Below are 21,574 nucleotides of genomic sequence, written 5' to 3'. Positions count from 1 at the left end.
GGTTTCTTCCCCGACGACTAACAGGTAAGTATGAACTACACATATTATTAACTAGTTATTAAAATTAGAAACTAACCATTCTTTATTCATGTCTTCTTTAGAATTTTAGCCTTCATCCAACGATCATCTGAAAAATTCACAAAAGAAAATAAAAATTGAAAACTTCTTCAAACTGTTTAAAACTCTATAAATTTTTTGCACCAAATAATTAAATAAAAATAATACCAATGCAGTAATTTAATTTATACATTTTTTCCCAAATGCAGTAAATCTAATTATAATGAAAATTTGTAACTTAATTTTTCCCAACAAATAGCAGTAAAATTTGAATTTCTATGAAATAAATTGATAAAAGGAAAATGCAGTACTAACCTTTTGATATTTTCATTCACTCGCACAAGAATTCTATCCAAATTCGCACAGCTCGCCCACGAAGAATTGTTTAAAATAATGAATTTCAGTTTCAAGCTTTCTCACTCAACAACTCTAACACACGATAACAAGTTTCAAACTTTCCTTTAACCCGGTTGGAAAGGAATTATATACTAAACAAAAACTAACCAATGCAGCTTACTAAACACCACAACACATAGCATAACAGCATGACTAAGAAAAGGAAACCAACGGTACCCAAACCGGATTAACCCAGTTTAAAACTGGATAATTTATTCTTTTGAAGACTATTATAAAGTCTAAGAAAGAAATAATAAAACACAAAAAAGTCGAAAGACAAACCCATACCACAAACAATTTGATTTTTGAAAAAAGGACACAACCAACAAAACATAAGAAAAACCACAACAAACCCAACATAAAACGCTGTCACAAAACAGGACCTCTCACAAAAACCGCATGCAATCATACTCCCACTCCTGGCCTAACCCACCAGAAGAGGACGTCCTGAGCATGCTCTATAGCCGGCCTAACCCACCGTGCTACATCCACGCTTTGTGACCACACTCCTATTTTTAATAAGAGCTACTCAAGGGTGAGTAACTCTTCAAAATAACTGAACTAAAACAAAAAGCTTTTGTGAAAACAACTAACCAAAATCATAATTAAAAAACATTAAACTAATAAAAGTTTTATAAAATGTAAATTATATTATGCAATATATAGATCAGCATACAACACCAAAGACGAACATCCAAAGACAAAATGAACCCACTACACTCGAAAAAGAATGGCCAACCACAATCAATATGCCGCCCACAATCACAACTCAAAGGATTTAGAGTACGACTTGACTTCGCAGAAAAGGACTTCATTGAACTAGACCAATGACCACCTCGATGTTCAAGTATACGTACAGATCCGAGTAAACAGGCATACCCTCCACGCACAATCTCCACGCCATTCCCAGACAAGATCAAAACACAAAGAAGTTCTCATCAATGAAACAGAAAAACCTGACATAGCCAACCATTCTGAAATCAGATTTGAGTTTGTTGCAAAAATCCAGTCGTTGTCATGAGAAGACACAACGATTGAACCTGGAACTTCTCTAACAAGAGAACCCACAAGAAATATGATGTTCGCCAAATACCAACGTCCATCATCCATCCTTTGAACCACAGAAAAACTATTCTAAAAAACTCTGTAAAACCCGGATGGGTGGAACCTGATCTAAACTACATTTTATGATTGGATAAATTAGATATTTTACCACTGTAAAGTATTTAATATTAACCAATCATGATCCATACAACTAACAACCCACTTATTTGTAAGTGCTGGAATTACTTGTAATTTCAGCACCAGAGAGATTTGAATTTAACTTAGAAATTAGTTGACTCTCCAAGAAGACTTCAGCAACCGCAATAAACCAGTATACCCTAGATCTATTGAGCCTAGCAGAGACTAGTTAAACAACCTGAGACTAGATAGTATAAGAGTAAGATTAGGATTGGTATTAGACTAAGAAGTTGCACGAATCTATCCGGCCGAAAATAAGATAGCGTGACGAGCAGACGGTGTACCCTATCCGAAATTACTCTATGAGTTATACACTTCGGTCCTAACTCAAAATGGTTGGAAGCGTGGGCTATTCATTTTCCCCATTCAAACAGAGGCCTTATCAGTAAAAAAAAAACTTGCACACAGCATAAAAACGCCTCCGTGTGCTCTCGCTGAATAAATTTTCAAAAGCCAGACAAAACAAAGAGATATGTGGTGAAAATCTGGGAATGTCTGCGCGAAAAAGAAAAAAGTCAACAAAAGCTATTCGGCCTGAAGATCAACTGTTTTTCGTTTTGATAAATTACTTAAACTGCTTTTGAAAAGAATAAATGGGAGAACAGGCAAGAAAAAGACCTTTTACAGCTGGATATAAATTTATTAAGACTGGATCAGAGGATAAGTGAAACGAGGATAAGTGACAATGATCCCAAAGTATGTATCAATTAGAGGGCTGCGATGATCCTATTGTAAGAAACCGATCTAAAAGGTATTGGGTGTTGCTTTGTTCATTCGCAAAGGTTATAATTGAAATTTTTGCAAAAATTTTGAAGCACAATTTAATTTCTATTCTGATTCGAAATTTAAAAAAAGTTTTGTGTTATCCATAGGTGTTCGAGTAGTTTCACTGATTTTTTGAAAATTTTTGAGAAACATAAAAGTTGAATTCACACTATGCGGAGATTATTACCTGGATATTCTGAATCCAAGAAATAGTAGAAAGATTTTTTGAATACAAAATTTTACTTGACAATTGTAGTCTTGCCATACAGAACAAAAAACTGTTTCGCATTTAATCAACAATATGACTTGTGTTGATCATTTTTTGTCATCCAGATATGCAAACGTGAAGACAAAAAAATGTTCCCTGAGCGGTTAGGTTAGTATGCGTTTTCGGCGGTAATATTTGTTCAAACAATACACGTAGAATATCACAAATCTTTCTTTCGGGATATGACAAAAACAAAAACCAGCGATACTACCTTTAAATTCATTTTCCCCTCAGAAAACAAGCAAGCAAAATTTTCTGTCTTACTGAAAGTTCGCAAGCAAGCACTTAACATGGATAAACAGAGAATTTAAATCTTTGATTAAGAAAAAGATAGAAGGGCAAATACGCTTCAAAAAAAATAATTATAAGAACGACAAAGAAAAATTTATTTAAATAATAAATATCGTAACCAAAAAACAAGAAAAAACCATGAAAAACTGAATAGTTGTGATGATTTTTGCAAATTTTCACAAAATATAATAGCTTGGGCGGTAAAAGACAACGGGAAAATACCCGAGTTGCAAAAGCTTTTCTTTTTCATTTGAAGAAAAATTGGCTGAAATTGTGCCAAGGACAAAAAGGCAGCTGAAAACGTTGAAAGAAGCGAGGCCGGTTGTTTTGTTACTAGAACGGACGCGCGTGAAATCAAAACAACAAATTTAAATTTAAATTTAAAACAAGACTGCTCGTATCAGGGCGATGCCCTGAAAGTTCCGATTGCCTATTAAGGTCTATGGAGCATTAATAAGGTGAAAAATTTCAATGTAATAAAAAAAATAAAAAAAACTTTTTTTGAAAAAATTTGAGATTTTATGTAAAAACATCCCCCCACATGTCATATTAAGTACAAAGTGATAGATTTTACTATTAACAAATCAATTATGGCATAAAAGCTTCCTTGAACCAATTTGGAACAATTTCTAAGACGGATTGAATCTCGCTTACGCATTAATAGCGCGAAATTTATCGCGCGTTAATTGTCCCAAATTGGCCAAAATGGCAATCTTTAAACCCCCATAACTTTACGAAAAATGATCACAGGTAAAATATCTTTTTAAATTCAAGCTCAGGACAACAACAGCTTTCGAATGATATAAAAAAAATCCGTCAAAAACGGCTAGTTAAAAAGTCGAAATTTGTCTGAAGAAAAAAAAACCCACCCCGAGCACAAATATTCCGTTACTTGCGTATTGAAAGTCGGAACAAAAATCTACTGGTAATGATTGTCTTAATTATGAAATTTATCGATTTTCTCCAGTTCTCGGCAGTTTTTGATTATTGGCACAAGGAATTTTCCGAACTCTTGTAAAATCGCAAAAATAATGCCAATACAAAATTATGGCTATAAACAAGACCGTAACGATTATCGGCCATATAGTTTGCTGACAGTGTTTTGCAAAACTTTGAAAAACTGCTTTTAAATCATCGCTATACTTTTGTACTAAAGAACAACTGGTTTGCTCATGAGCACTTCGCATTCAGTATAAAAGATGTATTCAAGCTTTGATAAAGGCAACGGAGTTAATGCAAAAAAACTATTTGAAACGTATCGTTTTGAGATGGATCAAAACGTATCAATTGAAGGAACATTATCATAAAACAAAATGCTTTGATTTGTTGTGCCGCAAGGTTCAATACTAGGTCCGTTTCTTTTCTTGCTTTTTATCAATGATTTACCAAAAACTATTACAAACAGCAAAACAAAGCTTTTAGCTAGCGAAAAAACGCGCGTTGGCATGCGGAAACCCATCAGAAAAAAGGAGTTGTTTGGAAAAGACATAAGAGCAGTTGATGATTGTTGCACTAAAAACAGGCCAAGCTCATTGTTGCAAATTGCAAAACTCAGACATATCGCTTAAAATTGTACAATCCGAATTTGTTTTGCAGGGTTCGAGTCTCGAGATGCTTAGTTCATATAAGTTCTAAGAATGTGTCTTGACAACCAATTACAATTTCTTGAACACGTTGATTATGTTTGCAGAAAATTGGCAGAGTTTTGCGGTGTAATGTTAAAAGCTAGACAACTTTTTTACTGTAAATTGCTCTTAGTTTGGCTCTGAATCTTTAAACAACGCCTGTAGCAAATCTTTAAGCATGTATGCTCTGATCGCTATTGGATGTTCTTCTAGAAACTTTCTTTTCTTTAGAAATAGTCTTTTTCCGTAGAAAATTTGATCCATCGGTAGATTTATTTCACGAAAACTCGATTGAAACGATTTTGGAATTGTTCCTTTTTCATATGTTCAAAGAAAAGCTTGACCAATTTATTGGTTTATCTGAATTAAAACTATAAACTTTTGACCGGTTTTGCTCACGAATATCTTCACATTCTTGTTCTCATTGGTTTTTAACTTTTCCGAGTACAAAAACAAACGTCATGAAAAAAAGTTTGGTTTTCCGCTTAACCAAAATGCACAAATTTGTCGAATCCAGTGGTATCCTTGAAAATACGTGTTTAGAAGTCAGCGATGAAAAGAAAATCGGTTTTTGTAAACATACATGTAAATTTTTCTTAAAAGACAATATTGAGCTAATGATTGTTTTTTTTGCTAATGAGCTTTCTGATTTGTTTTCTCTCAATTGATTGATGAACGTTAAAGCCTTATTTTACGAACAGAAATGTTTTGCTTTTCTGGGCGCTTATAGGAGAGCTATGGGCTCTTATAGCAGTTTAGCGTCCAAGCGGTTATATAACTTTTTGTTGCAAACTATGTTTGACAAATTGTATTTATAATCACTGAATAAAATAACTTCGTCAACTGTTCAAAAGTGGTTTTTCTGGTATGAAATTTAGTTTTTCATTAGTGAAATAAAATTTTTAGTCTTACTTCGAAAAAACAAAAGGTTTCATAAAATCTGCTTTTTCGTTTTGCTTACTAGAAACTGGACTAAAAGTCAAAAATTGCAGTTGCAACGAACAAAAACGCATCAACCTTAAAAAGCGAAAACTGAAAAAAACCGAACCTCAAAATGGTTTTTGTTTTAATCAATATTGGTTTATGCGTTTGACTCATAAGTTTGGTTCAAGCTTCTGAACTGAGATATTGAAGACAATAGCTAAAGTATTAGAAAAAATGACACAGTTAAACGCAATACATTTTATGTACTGATAAACTGGCTTCAAAATTGCTTTTCAGAAAAAAAAACTGGAATTCGAAACACAGACAAAAACAATGTCTACCAATATTAAGTAATCAGTTATACGGTGAAAAAAATGCACAACTTCCTGATTAACTTCCATAAATCAAGTTACTGGATCTTAGGACAATAATGTTTAAAATGAAAAATTATATAGACATGGTCAAACTCTTTTCATATTAGTTAACCAAACATTTTTTGGGATTGTTTTGGTGGGATATAATTTTTCTCTCTTGTGAAAACTTTTTTATGGATTTTTTGTTTAAAAAAAAACAATTTATTGTACAATTTTTTTTTGAAAATTAAACAACAATTTTTATTGTGATATCTGAAGAGTAGAATAGTGAGGGCTGTTAAAGAGCTTTTAGATTAGATTAAGACTATTTATCCACGGGGGAAAGGACCAACACAAGAGCTGTACAGCTCATCACGGCGAACCGCTGTTGTGCCCCTGTTTAAGAACCATGCTATTTTTTTGGTTATTTTTCTGGGCTGGGTAATGTTGCCTCACCCTCAAGCAACGAGCACGGATCATGGTGGGCCTCGAACATCCGACCTTTCGATTGAGAGGCGGAGACGTAACCACTTCACCACCGCTCCCCTCGGCGCAGAAAAAACGTGTTAGAGTGCGCTAGCGCTCGGTAAATATGGTTTTCCGCAGCAATTGGAAATGGGAGAATCGACAAAAAAAGCTATTTTAAAACCAAAATTAACTATCCACAATAAACACTGAAATGAAAGGAGCCTTGTTCAATCAAGAGCCCTTCATGAGAAGAGAGAGGCTGTAGCGGATAAAGTACTAACTCTTTGCTTTCTTCTTGGGCATGAGTTGTTGTGCCTTGGCGTTCATGTATGCAGTGAGTGTCTCTGGTCTGCGGAGGAAGAGACAGAGGGGCAGACAGCACACCAGAAGAGTCCACAGTCCCAGCAGAATATGCAGAGCATCAGACGCTTTCTTGCTCTTCCATTGGGTGAGGATGGAGAACGCGAACAGCGAATAGACCGCTGAATAGGCAGCGAACAAACAAAATTTCCTTTCGCTCATATCAACAGGTATTAAGAAAGTTTCACAAAAAAAACTGCTTTTTGTGGAATTCATTCAACAGAAACATGCATTTGCTTCTGTGTCCTTTTTGCAATTTCAAAACTCATAAGTTAGCAAGGCGACATAATGATTGCTGGAATTTTTGACTCATATGCATGATACTAACCTAAAGTCAGATAGAAGTTGTAGTTAAGTTTGGGTCTGAGGGTCTCTCTCATTTCAGGTTCGGCGTCCACTTCTCGGCAGAAGGAGTCCAAATTCATTCTAGCAAATACGAATGTGATCAATGTAGCAAGCAGGTAGATACAGAGAACACCTGCTAGAAGCAAGGTGGTCCAGTTGGCACTCTCATCGTCTCTTCGTAGGACACCAAAGCAGCTGTCGATCGAGAGGGGGTTGGAATTGAAAGTATCCAATTTTGGAAGGACAAACAGCAAAGGAAACGCAGCTGAAACCATTTGATATAATATGATACGCACAGTACAACCTGGCAGCTTATACAGAAAAATTGTTCGTTTAGATTTTCCATGACTTCATTAATGAAAAAAAAAATCAGCTTTTTTATGCATAACTTAAGTTTAAGTAATAATTTATTGATTGAACTATTGTTCCACGGCGTTCTCGCGATTTCATTTGGTTGCGTGTATGGAATTTTACAGAGATTGCAATCTTTATTTCAAACAGTTTTTAATGATTTTATTATTATTAATATAAAAATATAAAGTCCCATGACAAAAAAAAATACCGTACCAGAGGATCCTTGCACAAAAATTGCCCATACCATAAGATCCCCTTCCAATTAAAAAGATCCCATGAAAAATGAACAAAATTCGTGATCAAAATGTAATCAGAAGAAATCTAGAGTTATGAGATCTCAATTAGGTTCGCGCTTTTAAAATCTAATATAACTAAATTTAAACTGGACTCATTCTTTGGATTAACATAGTGCCAGTATGTGTTTAGTTTAGTGTTAACATGGCACAGGTTCAGAACAACTTAATTGAAAATGTATACACTCTGCGCTCATTATCTCACTCTTTAACACATTGAATAGTCAAAAATGAATTCTTTTTTTTTGGTGAAACTCACAAAAAAGCCAAACACTTCTAATTCTAGACGGCCATGAATTTCAAAAGAAACGCGATACGGAGACAACAACACACTGGCGCTGCAGTAAATCGAGATCATATAAGTGTCCGAAAACTTTAATCACTTGTGGGAGCGATATATTATCAAACAGCAACGAGCATGGTCGCGAGCTCAACGCAGGACGCTCAAAAGCTTAACAACTAGTTCAGCAAAAGAAGGAGACTGTTTTGAATTGAATAAATTCAGTGACCAGCCAGATCATTGCAACTAGTTTGCAATTGGCGCAGGACGACAAGGCAACTCAACTGCCTTTGCCCTCCCGGTCGGCGTAAACAAGAACTTTAAAAAGAAGTGAACAATCGATATCCCTGCCTATTATTGCTACAGATGACCGTCATTTCGAAATTCCGGATACTTTTAAGAATTTTTGTCTTTTTGATAGCGGAAAACAAGTTATGGAACGAATTTTGGTTTTTGGCGATCTTGAGAACGTCAACGCACTTAAATTGTACAATATAACCTGGCTTGTAGACGGTACTTTCGAAATTTGCCCCAGTCAGTTTATAAAGCTCTACCTTCTACTTATTCAGATTGGTGGCTTTTATGCTACCTGTGTCTACGCTCTGCTCAGCAATAAACGCTTATCAACCTTTAACAGGTTCCTAAGCGCACCTAACTCGCTTATCGGTGACGTAACCCCCGAAAGAATTTTGATCGACCGTGAAATTGCGGCGTTTGAGCGCTTTTGCATCGCATTACGGAACTGATATTAAGGGATGCTCTTTTCACCTCTGTCAGCGTCTTTTGAGGAAAATTATCCGAATTGGGCTGTAAAAAGACTAACGAATCAAATAGCGAGCTAGTCCTAGCGCTGAATATGTTTCCTGCTCTTAGTTTTGTACCGGAGTCAAAAGTGGAAATCGGATTTGACCTAGTATTTGAGGAAAAATTCAGTGTGGCAACCCAACTCGATATTTCAGAAGACGATCTCGAAAAATAATAGACAAGCTCACGGCTTATTTCCAAAAACGTATATTAAAGGGGATTTGATCGGCCGAAAAACACTCTTGCCTATTTCTTTATGGAACCATTATCAAAATGCTGTTTGGGGTCTAACGCGAACCACAAATGCAGTTGAAGGCTGGCATTTATGAGTAATCGCTTTGTTTTAAGGCAGCCATCTATCAAAATATACGTTTAATGAAAATTTTAACTGGATTCCTACAATCAAAAATTCTATATTTTGAAGGCATCTAGCGAAACTATCAAGTTATCCGGGAAAAAGTACCGTTATCCGAACGAAAAAAAAACAACCGAAAACTAGTTCATACACAAACTCTAACATATTGTATTATACCCGTTCATATGCTCATTTAACCTAATAATGTTTGTTTTAGTTTTTGCCTAATTTCTCTTAAGTTTAAGTTTGTTTGATCATCTTTTTTATAGACTAATAGGCGTCTCCTTGCACCTTAAAACTGCTGTCTCTAGAATTTTAACCCCAGAGCAATTGCATTTATTTAAGGGACGCTAGATTGGCGTTTTTAGCATGTCGTCTAGCGCAAAAAAATTGATCAAAACTGAGAATTGACTTTTTTTATCAAATTGAATGGCAAGTGATGTGACTCGCAATAAAAATTATTTGAAAGCATTAGAATTTTGCAAAAACCTAATTTCAATTTTGTACAGATTTGAGTTGTCTGAAAAACATGGCCATTTTTGGCAAAGTTGGTTTTGATCAAATGGAAACCTTTTTTTTAAGTTCATTTGTAGCTTAAGGTGTTTTGAAGTTTGAGTTTCAATTTGAAGGCCAATTGATTAGCAAGGTCATTTATGTTTGAATTTTGAGCAGCAAAAGTTTTACCGTTTCTTTGATTTCAACCGACGCTTTGATTGATTAACCGTATTATTTTCTATTCGTTTGTTCTTTGTTAATTTCTTATGGTATCTTACGTCGCGGGCGATTTTAAAACGAGGTATCTTTTGGAATGGTATCTTATTGACTTGAATCTTCTCGTTTGGGATCTTAAGCTAAGGGTCATTTGTCATGTAACAAAAATTACGTTTAAGGGGACTGTTTGGAAAGTTGTGTCGAAGCTATTATTTATTAGCCTTAAAATACTACATGAGAAAATATTATGTATTAGTCAGCCAGGAATGTTTGCATACGTTTTGGAAAATTCTGCCAGGTGCAGGAAGCTTTTTCTGACCTGAAATGAAGAATGTGACCACTATATACACAATTGGGTTGGTGGGGCGGCTGTTCTGTTGGGGTGCTGTTGTGGACATGGACATGGTGGGACTGTAGTCTCTCATCACGTGGTATGCTGTGCTCAACAAACAGCCCACAGTGGACAAGATGGAGAAGTGGAGCAGGAAGGAACTCGCAATGCACAGACTGCCATTGAACTCACGCTAACATCGACAGACATGACGGCAAAAGGTATAACAAAAAATAATCTATTATCAATTTAGTTTATTATTAACAATGGCAAACACTAACGAAGTTAGCAAGTTGATCAAGCATGGAGCGCTTTTTTATTTGTCAAGCTAGTCGAACAGTCACTTTAGAACACATTCGAACACTTCGAAGCCTTTATTTTGCTCCAAACTCTAATTTTGAGACACATTTCTCGAAAAAAGTGAATTTTTTGTTGCTGTACGTTGGCCGCAATTCACAAACAGAAGAAGGAAACTAATAAATGAGATTTAGGACATTCAATTATTGGTATGTATACTGTCAATATCCCAAATTGTTGCCCCATGTTATTTAAAGTTGGGATTTCAAACCATAGATTACTGCAAGTGACTTTAACCCCCTAGTTTATCAAGCATAAGATAATCCCAGAACCATTTCACCCCTATTTAATCCTGACAATTCAAATATTTTGTTCAAAACTAAGTCCTGTTTAATATCATAGTAGGTTATGCTACCTGTTCAGCCATGGTTAGAAATGAGGCAAGGAAGAGTGAGAGCATGAAGAGGACTAGCATCTGGAGTGCAGTCTCCTCCTCCTCCAGAAGGGGCAACATGTAGAGCATGCAGAGGAAGGCCACCACCAGCAGCACACATGCCACAATCACGCAACCATTCAACACCCAGTGCAGCCTCTCCTGCACATAGATTAAATTCTATATAATAATTCTGAATGAATCCCCTTTTTATTTTCCTAACAATCTTAGATCTCCACCGACTGCTGGCACCGAACACTCTAGCTAGATTTTTGATTTGTCAATTATATCGTGAGGAAGATGCTTGAGCAAACTCGTCAAAAGTTACATACCTTGCGAGCGGAGTCTACTTTGATTTGAGTTACTTCGGCGATTACTGCAAATGCGGTCAAGTGTCTGGACACACAGGTAGCCCTAGAGTCTTCGATCAGCAGAGGGTCTAGTCCGAGCGAGGAGTATTGACCAGATATGGGGTCAAAAAAGACACACTTATGTTGCACTGTAATTTGCACGTCATCTACAAAATAGAATTGCTCAGTTAAAAACCACCATCAACCCATTTTTAAAAGTTATAGTATTGTGGCGTCCATTTTATGTCGTCCTTTTTTAAAAAGAATGAAAAAAAAAAGAAAAACTGAGTCTCTATTTCAATTCTACCTAAATAAAACCAAGTTAGCAAACCGTGAAATGTTTTTCCATCCTCCCTTTGGAAACAGGTCGTGAGTAGGGCTTGCACGGACAACAAATGCTTCGAAGGATGACATTTTGACATTCAATACAGAAACTTTTTGCGACGCATCGAGTGGTCATGAGAGCACAAATAGACATAATTAGCGTGTTTTAAATGAAAACCGTATCTCTAATGTTCAAAGCTCTATGGAGTTTCTGTTAAATCTGAATTAAATGCAAACTAAATTTTGTTCAAAAAAACTAGTATTCAACTGCGAGAATTTGTCTGGCATTAAATGGCAACTGCTTTTCTCGCCTTTTTCTTTGATGTCTTTCCAATTTGGATTAAGAAATAGAAATTGCTTTGAAATGTAGTGATTTTAAAATGGTGAGGCAACAAAAACACGGATTGAAATTGTATGGTGTTATATGGTTAGAAATGAGAAAATAAAAAATTTTCAAGGCGCTACAAAAAAGCAACAAAACGTCTAGCTTAACATAATGAAATGCAAAAAGTAGTTTTAAAAAAGCAAGAATATCTACTAGTGTTTTATTCAATAACCCAAAATATAGTATATCTGAATGAGTTTTTCGACACTTTGAATAAAGTAAAAAATTCAAAAAAACTAAAAAAGACATTTTTTCCTAAATTGCTTTCTAATTTTTTTACTTCAATTTTTTCAGATGACTGCGATTGAGTTAGTAACACTGTTCAAAAGTAAGGTAATGATACGTCATTAGAAACTCATCTTGTTTTTTGAAAAACTGTGTCAATTAGTACAAAAAAATGTGGACCAGTTTTTCTCAACACTGAGGCGGTAACTAGGCGTTTAGACACTTCCAACCAACGGGGATTTGGTTCACGGGGATTGAGTTGGATTAATTAGAAAATTATCTTCGTTTTTTAATTTTAGGAACGAAAGACTTTATTCCTCCGAACCAATACTCCTGATAACAACAAAATCAACAAGTAGTTAAGCAATTATCAGTTTAAAATGAACTTTAGATTATAGACAAGATAAACAAAGTGAGTACTTAACTCCCATCACTGAGAACCTACCCTATTCTGGTTATAATTAACAAAACGCTGACTAAATATCTTCTGAGTTCAATTTGTTTACTCCCGATTTCAGAGAAAGTGATATACTTTAAAGAGATAACAATTAAATTTTAAAAACGAACTAACCCTTACTTTTTGAAAACTTGTGTTTTTTGCTTCTTCTTGTTCCCGGTTCACCCAATTTTAGGTTGGAATTGCCCAGACACCAACTATTGGGTCAGTTCTTAAACTTTTTTAGAACCTAAATTGTGGCTGAAAGCCCTGCTCCTCCTTCCGCTGATCTACCCCTCCTAGCATTGCGCTGCCCTACCTCGACATGCGTTGCCCTGCCTTGCCTTGCGCTGTCCTGGCACTTTTTGCAAAACCTGGCCCTGCATTGCCGTGCCCTGCCTCACTTTGCCTTGCTCAGTCCATCCTTAAATGAAATTATTTTAGACTTTGAATTGAAAAAACCTTCTGCCCAACCATATTTTGCGCTGTCCTGCCCCAGCCCCATCTTGTCTTACGCTGCCCCGCCTCTCCTAGCCTTGCGCTGCCTGGGATTGCGCTCCTCTGCCTTGCTTTGCGCTACACTGCTCTGCCTTGCACCGCGGAGCCCCTCTTTGCCTTGCGCTGCCCTTCCTTGCCCTGTCCTCCTTGCTATGTCCTGCCCCTCCTTGCTATTCACTGACCTGCCTTGCCCGAGTTTAACCTGCTCCGTCATGATCTGCTTTACTTTGCTCTACTCTTCATTGCCTTGCTGTTCACTGCCTTGCATTGTCGTACCTTACAGCGCCTCGCCCTGCATTGCCATTACCCGCCCCTCCTTGCCTTAGCCCATCTTAAAATGAAAACCTTCCAGATTTTGGATTTAAAAAAATCTTTCGATCATTCAATTTTTGCCTTGCCTCTTCTTACCCAGAACTGGCCGGCTATTCTTTGCGTTTCCTGGCCCTCCTTGCTCAGCGCTGACATGCTTTTTTTGCCTTGCCTTCCACTGCCCTTTTCTGCCGAGCCACTTGCTGATCTGCTTTGTACCGTCCTGCCTTGCTTTACGCTGCCTCTCCTTGCATTGTGCTGCCTTGTCTCGCGCTCATCTGCTTTGTTTTGCGCTATCCTGCTCTTCCTTGCCTTACGCTGCCGAGTCGTTCTTTGCCATCCGATGCCCTTCCGTGTCCTGCCCCTCCTTGTTATGTCCTGCACCTCCTTGCTATGTAATGCACCTCTTTGCTATGCGCTATTCTGCCTTGTCGTACACTAATTTGCTCCTTCTTGCATTGCCTTACGGTGACCTACTGTTCCTTGCCTTGCACTGTCCTGCCGTACAATCGCTTGCGCTCCCCTGCCTTGCCTCGCGTTGCTATATGTTGCCTTGTGTCTCCCTGCTTCGCCTCACCCTGCCTCATCTATCTTACGCTACCCTAACTCTTTTTGAGTAGCCGTGCGTTGGCCTGTTCTGGCTTGCCTTTGCTCTGCCCTTATTATCCGTACCCAGCGCTGCACTGCATGTCCTGGATCTGCGCTGCTCTGAACTTAAATTACGCTACCCATCGCTCCGCTGACATGCTTTGCCTCCTGCCCCTGACCTTGCTAAACGTCTTAAGATGAATTTTAACTAGCAATGGGGTGAAAATTAGTTGAACACCATTCAAGCCTTGTCTTGTCCCTCCTTACCTGCACTGCCAAGCCATAACTTGCGCAGCTTCTTTTTCGCTGCCCTGTCCTGTCCCTCCTGTCTCTCTGCCTTGCTTTGCACTACCATACCTTGCCCTGTCCTGCTCTACCATGCCAATCGCTGCCCTTTTTTGCGCAACCCTACCTTGTATTTGCTACCCTTCCTTGATATGCGCTGCCCTGTTTCGCCTTACATTGCCCTGCCCCATATTGCCTTGTGCTGCCCTGCCTTGCCGTCGGTTGCTACTCTGCTCTACCTTGCCTTGCGCTACGCTGCCTACCTTGCGTTACTCTGCAACTATTTGCTTTGCACTGCCTTCCCCATAAACTGCCCTGATCTACCTCGTGCTGCCCGGTTCTGTCCTGCCTTGCGCTTCCCTGCCTCGCCTTGTGATGCTGCCCTGCCCTGCTTCACCCTGCACTGTGCTGCTCCACTATGGGCTGCTCTGCCCCTAATTGACTTACGATTCCCTGCCCTTCCCTGATATTTGCTGCCCTGACAGTACCCATGCACTATCCTTGCTTTCATTGCCCTGCACTGCACTGTGCCTCCTTTCTCTGCGCTGCGCTAGCTTGTTTTTCACTGCCTCACCTTGAGCTGCCCTGATCTACCTTGTGCTGTTCTCTTCCGACTCTTCTTGTGCTCTATTGCTTTGCTTTACGCTGCCCTGCCTATCTTTGCCTTGTGCTGCGTTTTCTTGCGATGCGCTGCCCTGCCTTGGTTTGCGCTGTCCTCCTGTGCCTTGCTTTTGCTGCACTATTGTGCGCTGTCCTGTATTAGCTTACACTGCACTGCCCATCCTTTCCTTGCGCCGCTTTTCCTTGCTATGCCTTATCTCTCCTTGCCTTGCGCTGCGCTGCCTCGCCTTTGCTATCCTTCCTTGATATGCGATGCCCTGCCTATCCTTGCCTTGCACTGCCCTGCCTTGCACTGCCCTGCCTCGCGCTGCTCAGCACCTACTTGCCTTTCACTGCCCTACCCCGCCCTTCCTTGATATGCGCTACCCTGGCTTACCTTTCGTTGCGCTACTCTGTCCTGACCCTTCTTTCTTTCCGCTGCCATGCCTTTACTTCTGGCCTTGATCAACCAAACATCTTGATTTAAAATTTATCCAGAAACGGAACTGAAAAACCTTTTAGAATTTTCACATCTTGCCGTGCCCCTCCTTGATCTGCGCTGCCCTGCCTTGCCATACGCTTTTAAGACATACATGCTTTTAGCTGAAAAATTGGCCATAATGTCTTTCATTAATCATTGTCCCCATAGAATTTTTGCGTCCATAGAATTTTTGGCGTTACCTTTAAATAATGGATCAATGTTGACCCTATGACCTTGAACAGGGTGACTGAAAAACGAGATAATTGAGAAAGAAAACAGTGACAATTTTAATTTTTTAATCTCTATTTGAGTTATACGGAGTATTAGAAGTTTTGCACACGGAGTATAAGAAGTTTTGCAAAATAGAAGGGAAAAAATCAAATGCTTTATGATCATTTTTAAAATTTATGCTTCCTCATTTTGTCAGGGCAGGGAGAGGGAAAGAAGATGATATGCTAGGAGTTAAGCTTCACTAACTACTTAGAGAATTTAACAAATTTTAAGTTATTTAAAAAAAGATACCCGAACAGGAAGTTTCTCCACTCCTCCCGGATTGATCTGCCAGTAAAAATAAGTTCTGTTTCAGTTATGCAAGAGCACTATTTTTCTGGTTTCTCTGTTTTTGGCACAATTTCCTACAATTGTTCAGCAAAGCATATAAAACTGGTTTTATTCTGAAACAGCGCTGATTAGTACTGGCAGACTTATCCGGCTTCCTTCATTGGTCGGAAAAAACTACTGGTGAAAAAACGCTGTACTTTTTAACCTTTTATTTCGAAACCAGGACTGGCTTTATGTAAATTGAAGGACAATGTTACACCCAGCGACACATTTTGACCATTGGAATCTCGAATGTCGACGCAAAAGTGGTCCGAAACTCTCTTCCACGTTTTCACAGTGAGTTCCATTTCACTGCCAGAGCCTTCGGCCAGTTTTACATGCTTCGGTTCAGTCAAGATTGTAGTTTCGGTAGGTGTGTCAATTTCCCTGTCGTATGAGCTGATTAACACTTGTGATCCCGCGGGCATTTGTTCCATTTCTTCTTCTGAGATGACAACTCCTAGAAAGCATATTGTTGAGAGCATTAACAAAATGATTGTCGATAATTTCACGCTAGTCACTAGTTACTTCAGCCAGAGATTGCGTGGAATCTACCAGACGCTGAAACTACCAGTCTGGCATTCTAATAGCCACTAAAAGCGACAAAAACGCAAAAAAAAATTTAAGAAATGTTTATTTTTGTGCAACTTTTTTTTTGAATTTTTGAAGTTTTTGATTCTAAAAATGGCGCTAATTCTTTTCAAAAAAAAAAAGCTTTACTCGATTGAAATAAGTTTTCATGGCCTAAATTTTGACCAAGCCATTTCGCTCGAAAAAAAACCATAAATCAAAAATTTCAAACCGGTTTTTCTCGACACTGAGAAAAAATTTTCAAAATTATGTAAAGTTGTTCGAATCACGACTGAAATGAAAAAGCTTTTATATGATATATAACTCGACCCATTCCGTTGATTACTTATAGTACCTGATTTTGGGTGGAAAACAAAAAGAAAAAACTAAAACTCACCCGAATGCAAAGTTTCACCGCACTTTTCAAAAGGTCGGGAAAAAATGCCTTAAGAGGCAGACAAATCTATCAGTAAGATGAGTCCGAAATTTTGACAAACATGAGGCGAAACAATATACCTTGCAGAGCACCCCGAGTCACTCCGTGTTGGTCGATGTTCTGAATCACCAGTTCTCCACCGCCCACAATCTCGTCATGATTGTCCGGCATTCTAATAGCCACTACAAGCGAATGGTCCGTTTGCACTTCGACCTTTGACCCAGCCTTCAATTCAGTCCCAATATGAAAAAATGCGTCTTGCAAATCCTCAAACTTCTCTATTAGATAAGGAAATTTAGGAGCATCCTGGTTGGAGGCGATCAAATCTTCGACGTAGAAAACTGCTGCGCTCGTTGTTTGTCCAATCGACCGTCTAATCATTTCATTTGCATATGCTTCATCCGATGCCAAGTGCTCGGCCATTAGTTCGTTTTGAGGCTCAATTACAATCGGCACCGCTAGTATTTCGTCTATGAATCCGAACCCTGTTTCTACTTGGGCTCCAGATAACGTTTTCTCTCTAGCGTGAACGTACCGGGCCAAGGTGTTCAAGTACTCCGTCGCTTCCTCGTAGTTAATCACTCCTTCACTACCGTCTCTCGCTTCAGCGAGAGATTGCGTGGAATTTACTAGATGCTGAAACTCCTCAATTAATTCCTCTTCTGTCTTGAGACCCGTGGGAGTTGTTGCCATTTCATCTATAATCATGGTTATAGTTGTAGCATCATTGGTGGTGCCTTTTGTTGTGGGAGTTATTGTCGTTTCTCCAGAGTTCTGTGTCTCAGTTGTTGTCGGCTCACTGGTCGACTCGTTTTGTTCAACCTCAACTTCGCCGTTGGCTCGGAAGAACAACGTTCTGTAGTGTTCAGGTTCAGTTGTGAGCGAACAAGTGCACGCAACAGTTTCTTGGACAAACCCCGCAAGCTGCTCAACTTTTTTGCCCAAATTTTTTACAGGATCGAACATGTAATTATTTTCCAGCTCGACGAAAGGCAACAATGCATCGCTTTCCGTTCTACACTCAATCTTTATAATTCTTGCGTTGTTAATCGCAAACGCGCATACTTCACACGCTATTTTGAATGGTTCGCTTTCATAATTTTCTTTGGACGTGTCTTGATAAATTTCCATACTTCCGAAACCGACTACTCTCTTTAGTGAAAAAGCTAATGTGTAAGGGGACTTCGAAAGTGCTGCTCGGTTCAGAATTTCAACCACGCATTCACGTGTCCGGTCCGACCCGAAAAGATTAAATTTAACGTCGCTTCCCTTGTCGTTATCAGGGCGTGTCACTTCAATTTCATCCTCACTCAGGTATGAATAATCCGTGCCGGAGATTTGGCGACATTTAACTGAGGCGTCGATTGGAGTTCCTGGAATATAAAGGGTTCCATAAAACTCTGGTGGGCTTCCACAAGTGGTGTGGTATGTTATTGCACTGTCAAGTGAGCCAACAGTTTGTGACTGGTGTTCTGTAATTTCAATGTACTGTGATTGAGTACGCCCTGAACTCTCTAGAGCGGTACCCTCGAATCCGTTAGAGCAAACGCAGGAGTAGTATCCATTATGTTCTGGACTCAAGGGGTTAAATGTCAAAACAGAGCATATGTCAGGCCGCATACATTGGCTCATTTCAACGGGGTGCAAATCCCATGTTATATTTCTGGTTCCGTTCACAAGCGTACCCACTTGGCCCTGACGAATGAGCCAGTTACAATTTTGCACTGGATTAGCTTTCATGCAACACTTAAGCTGTGATGTTTCACCATAGCATGGCTGTGCTGAAAACCCAGACTGCTCGCCCCCACAGAGTAAATTAACGGGCTCGATAAGCTTGTTCACCTCCAGTGGGTAGTATTGGCCAGTTATTGAGAAGTCAAAGCAATCCGAATCATCTTCCCAGATTTGGCAACACCGGAACCCTTCCACCCTTGCATAGTCATCGATATCCAAAGAGTACTCGAAGCCTCTCCCAGGTTGTACTGCTTCATACGTCTGAGCCGGAGCTGACCCTGGTGGAGAAGCGTGGCAGACCACACTTACGTTCAAATCACCATGCACTCTAACCTTCACTGTTTGGGGACCCATGCTGGCGTATCTGCAGCCTTCTTGAACGGCCTCGCCGGACATTTTCCAAACTTTCCCTCTTTTGTATCTGCACAATATTGAGTCTGGTTCTGTTTCGCTGTTCAGTTCGACCATTTCAGAACTGTTCAGTTCTAACTTGTGAGTAACACCTGCTGATTTTGTTCGGAACTTGAGCTCGTAAGGAGTGGGATCACCTTTTGAGAACGACATATCATAAGATTGACAGGCCATCGCTCTGAAAACTTTGTCTCTATAGAATCTACCGTCATTGTCCACGAACAGGGCAAGTTGGGTCACCAAATCTCCCATCTTGAAGTTAAATTCACCCCCTTCCTCGCCGCAAACAGCCTCTCCCAATTGATCGCTCGGCACATTGCGACAGAAGCGGTAGTAGAATTGAGAGTGATCATTAAAAGTACCAAACGACTTGTCAAAGTACAAAGGAACATTACCGGTGGATCCGCAATTTGGAGAGCTCAAGTCAGGATATCCCATTTCCCGCTCTATTTCAACTTCAAAGACAACTACTCCAAGTTCTGAAGATGCTGTGCATGACATTTGCTGGATCTCCTCATATCCAATATTGGTACAGTCTTCCTTTTGGTAAAGGCATTCAGCAGGATCGCTAGTTCTTACTTTAATACCAAATCGACCACTGTTCCAACTCTGAACTGAGAACACTTCAAACGCAAATGTAAACTTGCGGTTGGTTGCATCAATTTTAAAATCACCATGCTCAAAATCTTTTTCGGTGAGATTTTGAAAGAGTGGAACACTATAATGACAGAACTTGTACTCCTTATCGTTGTCCAGATTACTTACAACTAGTTCTATCGGCATCAAAGCAGGGTCTTCAAAATTAGCAGCACTAGTAACAAAATGGTGATCCACAGTGCAAATGATCGTGTAGTTCTCACCCAATGGTACTTTTCTACCACACTCATTCGAACATTCAAACTTGAATGGATGTACCACCTCAACTGTAATATTGGCCGTGGTCGGCTGTTGGTTATTCCCGATATCTACACTGAACACGTATGACCCAGTGTTTTCCGGATGAATTTCGTTAAAGCGCAAGCTAACATAGTGTTCTACTATAACTTTTGGAAGTACATCAGGAACAGAACACATGATTTGTTCATCAAAAGTCAGATTCGAAGCTGCTAGGGGGCTCGTTGCAACTTCAGAAAACTTTTCGTAGAATTCGACGGCTGTTTTTTGAAGAGGAAATCCGCGTGCAACTAGGTTGATTTCAAATGGATAGCTGTACAATTCCTCAGTTAACCGAATGATCCCATTTGAGTAAAAGGGATTACTCTTATTGTCAAGTTCGATGGTCGAATTGGTCGCATGAATCTCGTAAAATGAAGAAACTATTTCCGCTGCGTCTTCGATGTTTGGAAACCTTGGTGCAGAACATTGGAACCTTGTGACCGGATTGCTCGCATGGCTTATGACCGATACTTGAGTTTCATTGCGACAATTAACCATATAGCTCGATCCTGAAGAAGCTATCTCTTGGCCCGATTGGTCAAAACCAAGACATGTGACATTCCGCTCCATCATGCAACCGACTAAATCCGAACTCAAAGCGAACGTCATATTAACTTCAGTATTAGCTCGATTGAGCGAGTTTATTTCGCTGCATCCCGTGGGACTCAAACCAAGTGATCGTATTTCACCCACAGTTGAGTAGCATATGAGACCTGAAATCGCGTGGTCATTTTCGCAGCTGGAAGTTTCTAGAAGTTGCGTGTTTGCGTCTACCCAGTTGCATCTTACATGGTAGAAATCGAAAACAGAGAGAAATTTGTGCTGAGTAATAATATCCGTATGTCTAGTATTCAGATGCGCGTGTATTACAGACTGAATGAAGTTGTTCGTGTCTCCCATCTGAACTGCTTCCAGGTCTTCGTGTTGGAACAAGTCGCCGTTCGCCAGGAGTCGGCATGAGTTTCGCATGTGGTCCACCTGTTCAATCACTGACAGACTAGTCTGCACAGTGTAGGATACAGCAGTGACAAGCAGCTGCCGTCCTCCGTCGACTGCGATGAGGAACTGGGTCTCATCTTCTATGCCATCGTCATCTACCTGCACAAAAAAAACATGAATATCCCAATGATTTGCAAGTAGCACAGAATATTCCGATTAGATCGTTCTCTTTGACAAATTTTTTTTTTTTCAAATCGAAAAACAATACAACAATTTTCGAAAATATAACAAACATTATAACACAACAAAAAAGTTTAAACATAAAATGAAAAAAACTGCAAAAAAAACTTCAATGTTTTGTGGGAAGGGAAGGGGGTATATGTAATAAGACATCATGTGAAGAAATTACAATGCAAGATTCAACACATGGTTGGTCAATTTTATCGAAGATTCAATTTCCCATTAAAAACGAAAAAAAAAATGATTTTGATAAAATTGATTTAACCAGCAAAAAA

General features: G+C 39.1%; 2 protein-coding genes across 2 annotated transcripts in view; both read right to left on the bottom strand.

The window, feature by feature from the left end:
- The window catches only part of LOC134844582 (UPF0193 protein EVG1 homolog), a 260,384-nt gene that overhangs the window by 97,251 nt on the left and 141,559 nt on the right, over positions 1 to 21,574 (bottom strand). The gene's annotated exons all lie outside the window — the stretch shown is intronic.
- Positions 1 to 21,574, bottom strand: part of LOC134844355 (uncharacterized) — a 56,797-nt gene that overhangs the window by 16,817 nt on the left and 18,406 nt on the right. The window contains exons 4-10 of the mRNA XM_063861001.1: positions 17,120 to 21,218; positions 16,200 to 16,493; positions 11,285 to 11,469; positions 10,935 to 11,114; positions 10,211 to 10,415; positions 7,078 to 7,359; positions 6,671 to 6,871 (exon numbers count right to left, since the gene is read on the bottom strand). Of these exons, the coding sequence (XP_063717071.1) occupies positions 6,671 to 6,871; positions 7,078 to 7,359; positions 10,211 to 10,415; positions 10,935 to 11,114; positions 11,285 to 11,469; positions 16,200 to 16,493; positions 17,120 to 21,218 (5,446 nt within the window). The remainder of the gene's footprint in view (positions 1 to 6,670; positions 6,872 to 7,077; positions 7,360 to 10,210; positions 10,416 to 10,934; positions 11,115 to 11,284; positions 11,470 to 16,199; positions 16,494 to 17,119; positions 21,219 to 21,574) is intronic.

Source organism: Symsagittifera roscoffensis, chromosome 4 (assembly GCF_963678635.1).
Source record: "Symsagittifera roscoffensis chromosome 4, txSymRosc1.1, whole genome shotgun sequence".
NCBI lineage: Eukaryota > Metazoa > Xenacoelomorpha > Acoela > Convolutidae > Symsagittifera > Symsagittifera roscoffensis.
This window is presented reverse-complemented; position numbering and strand designations above follow the sequence as displayed.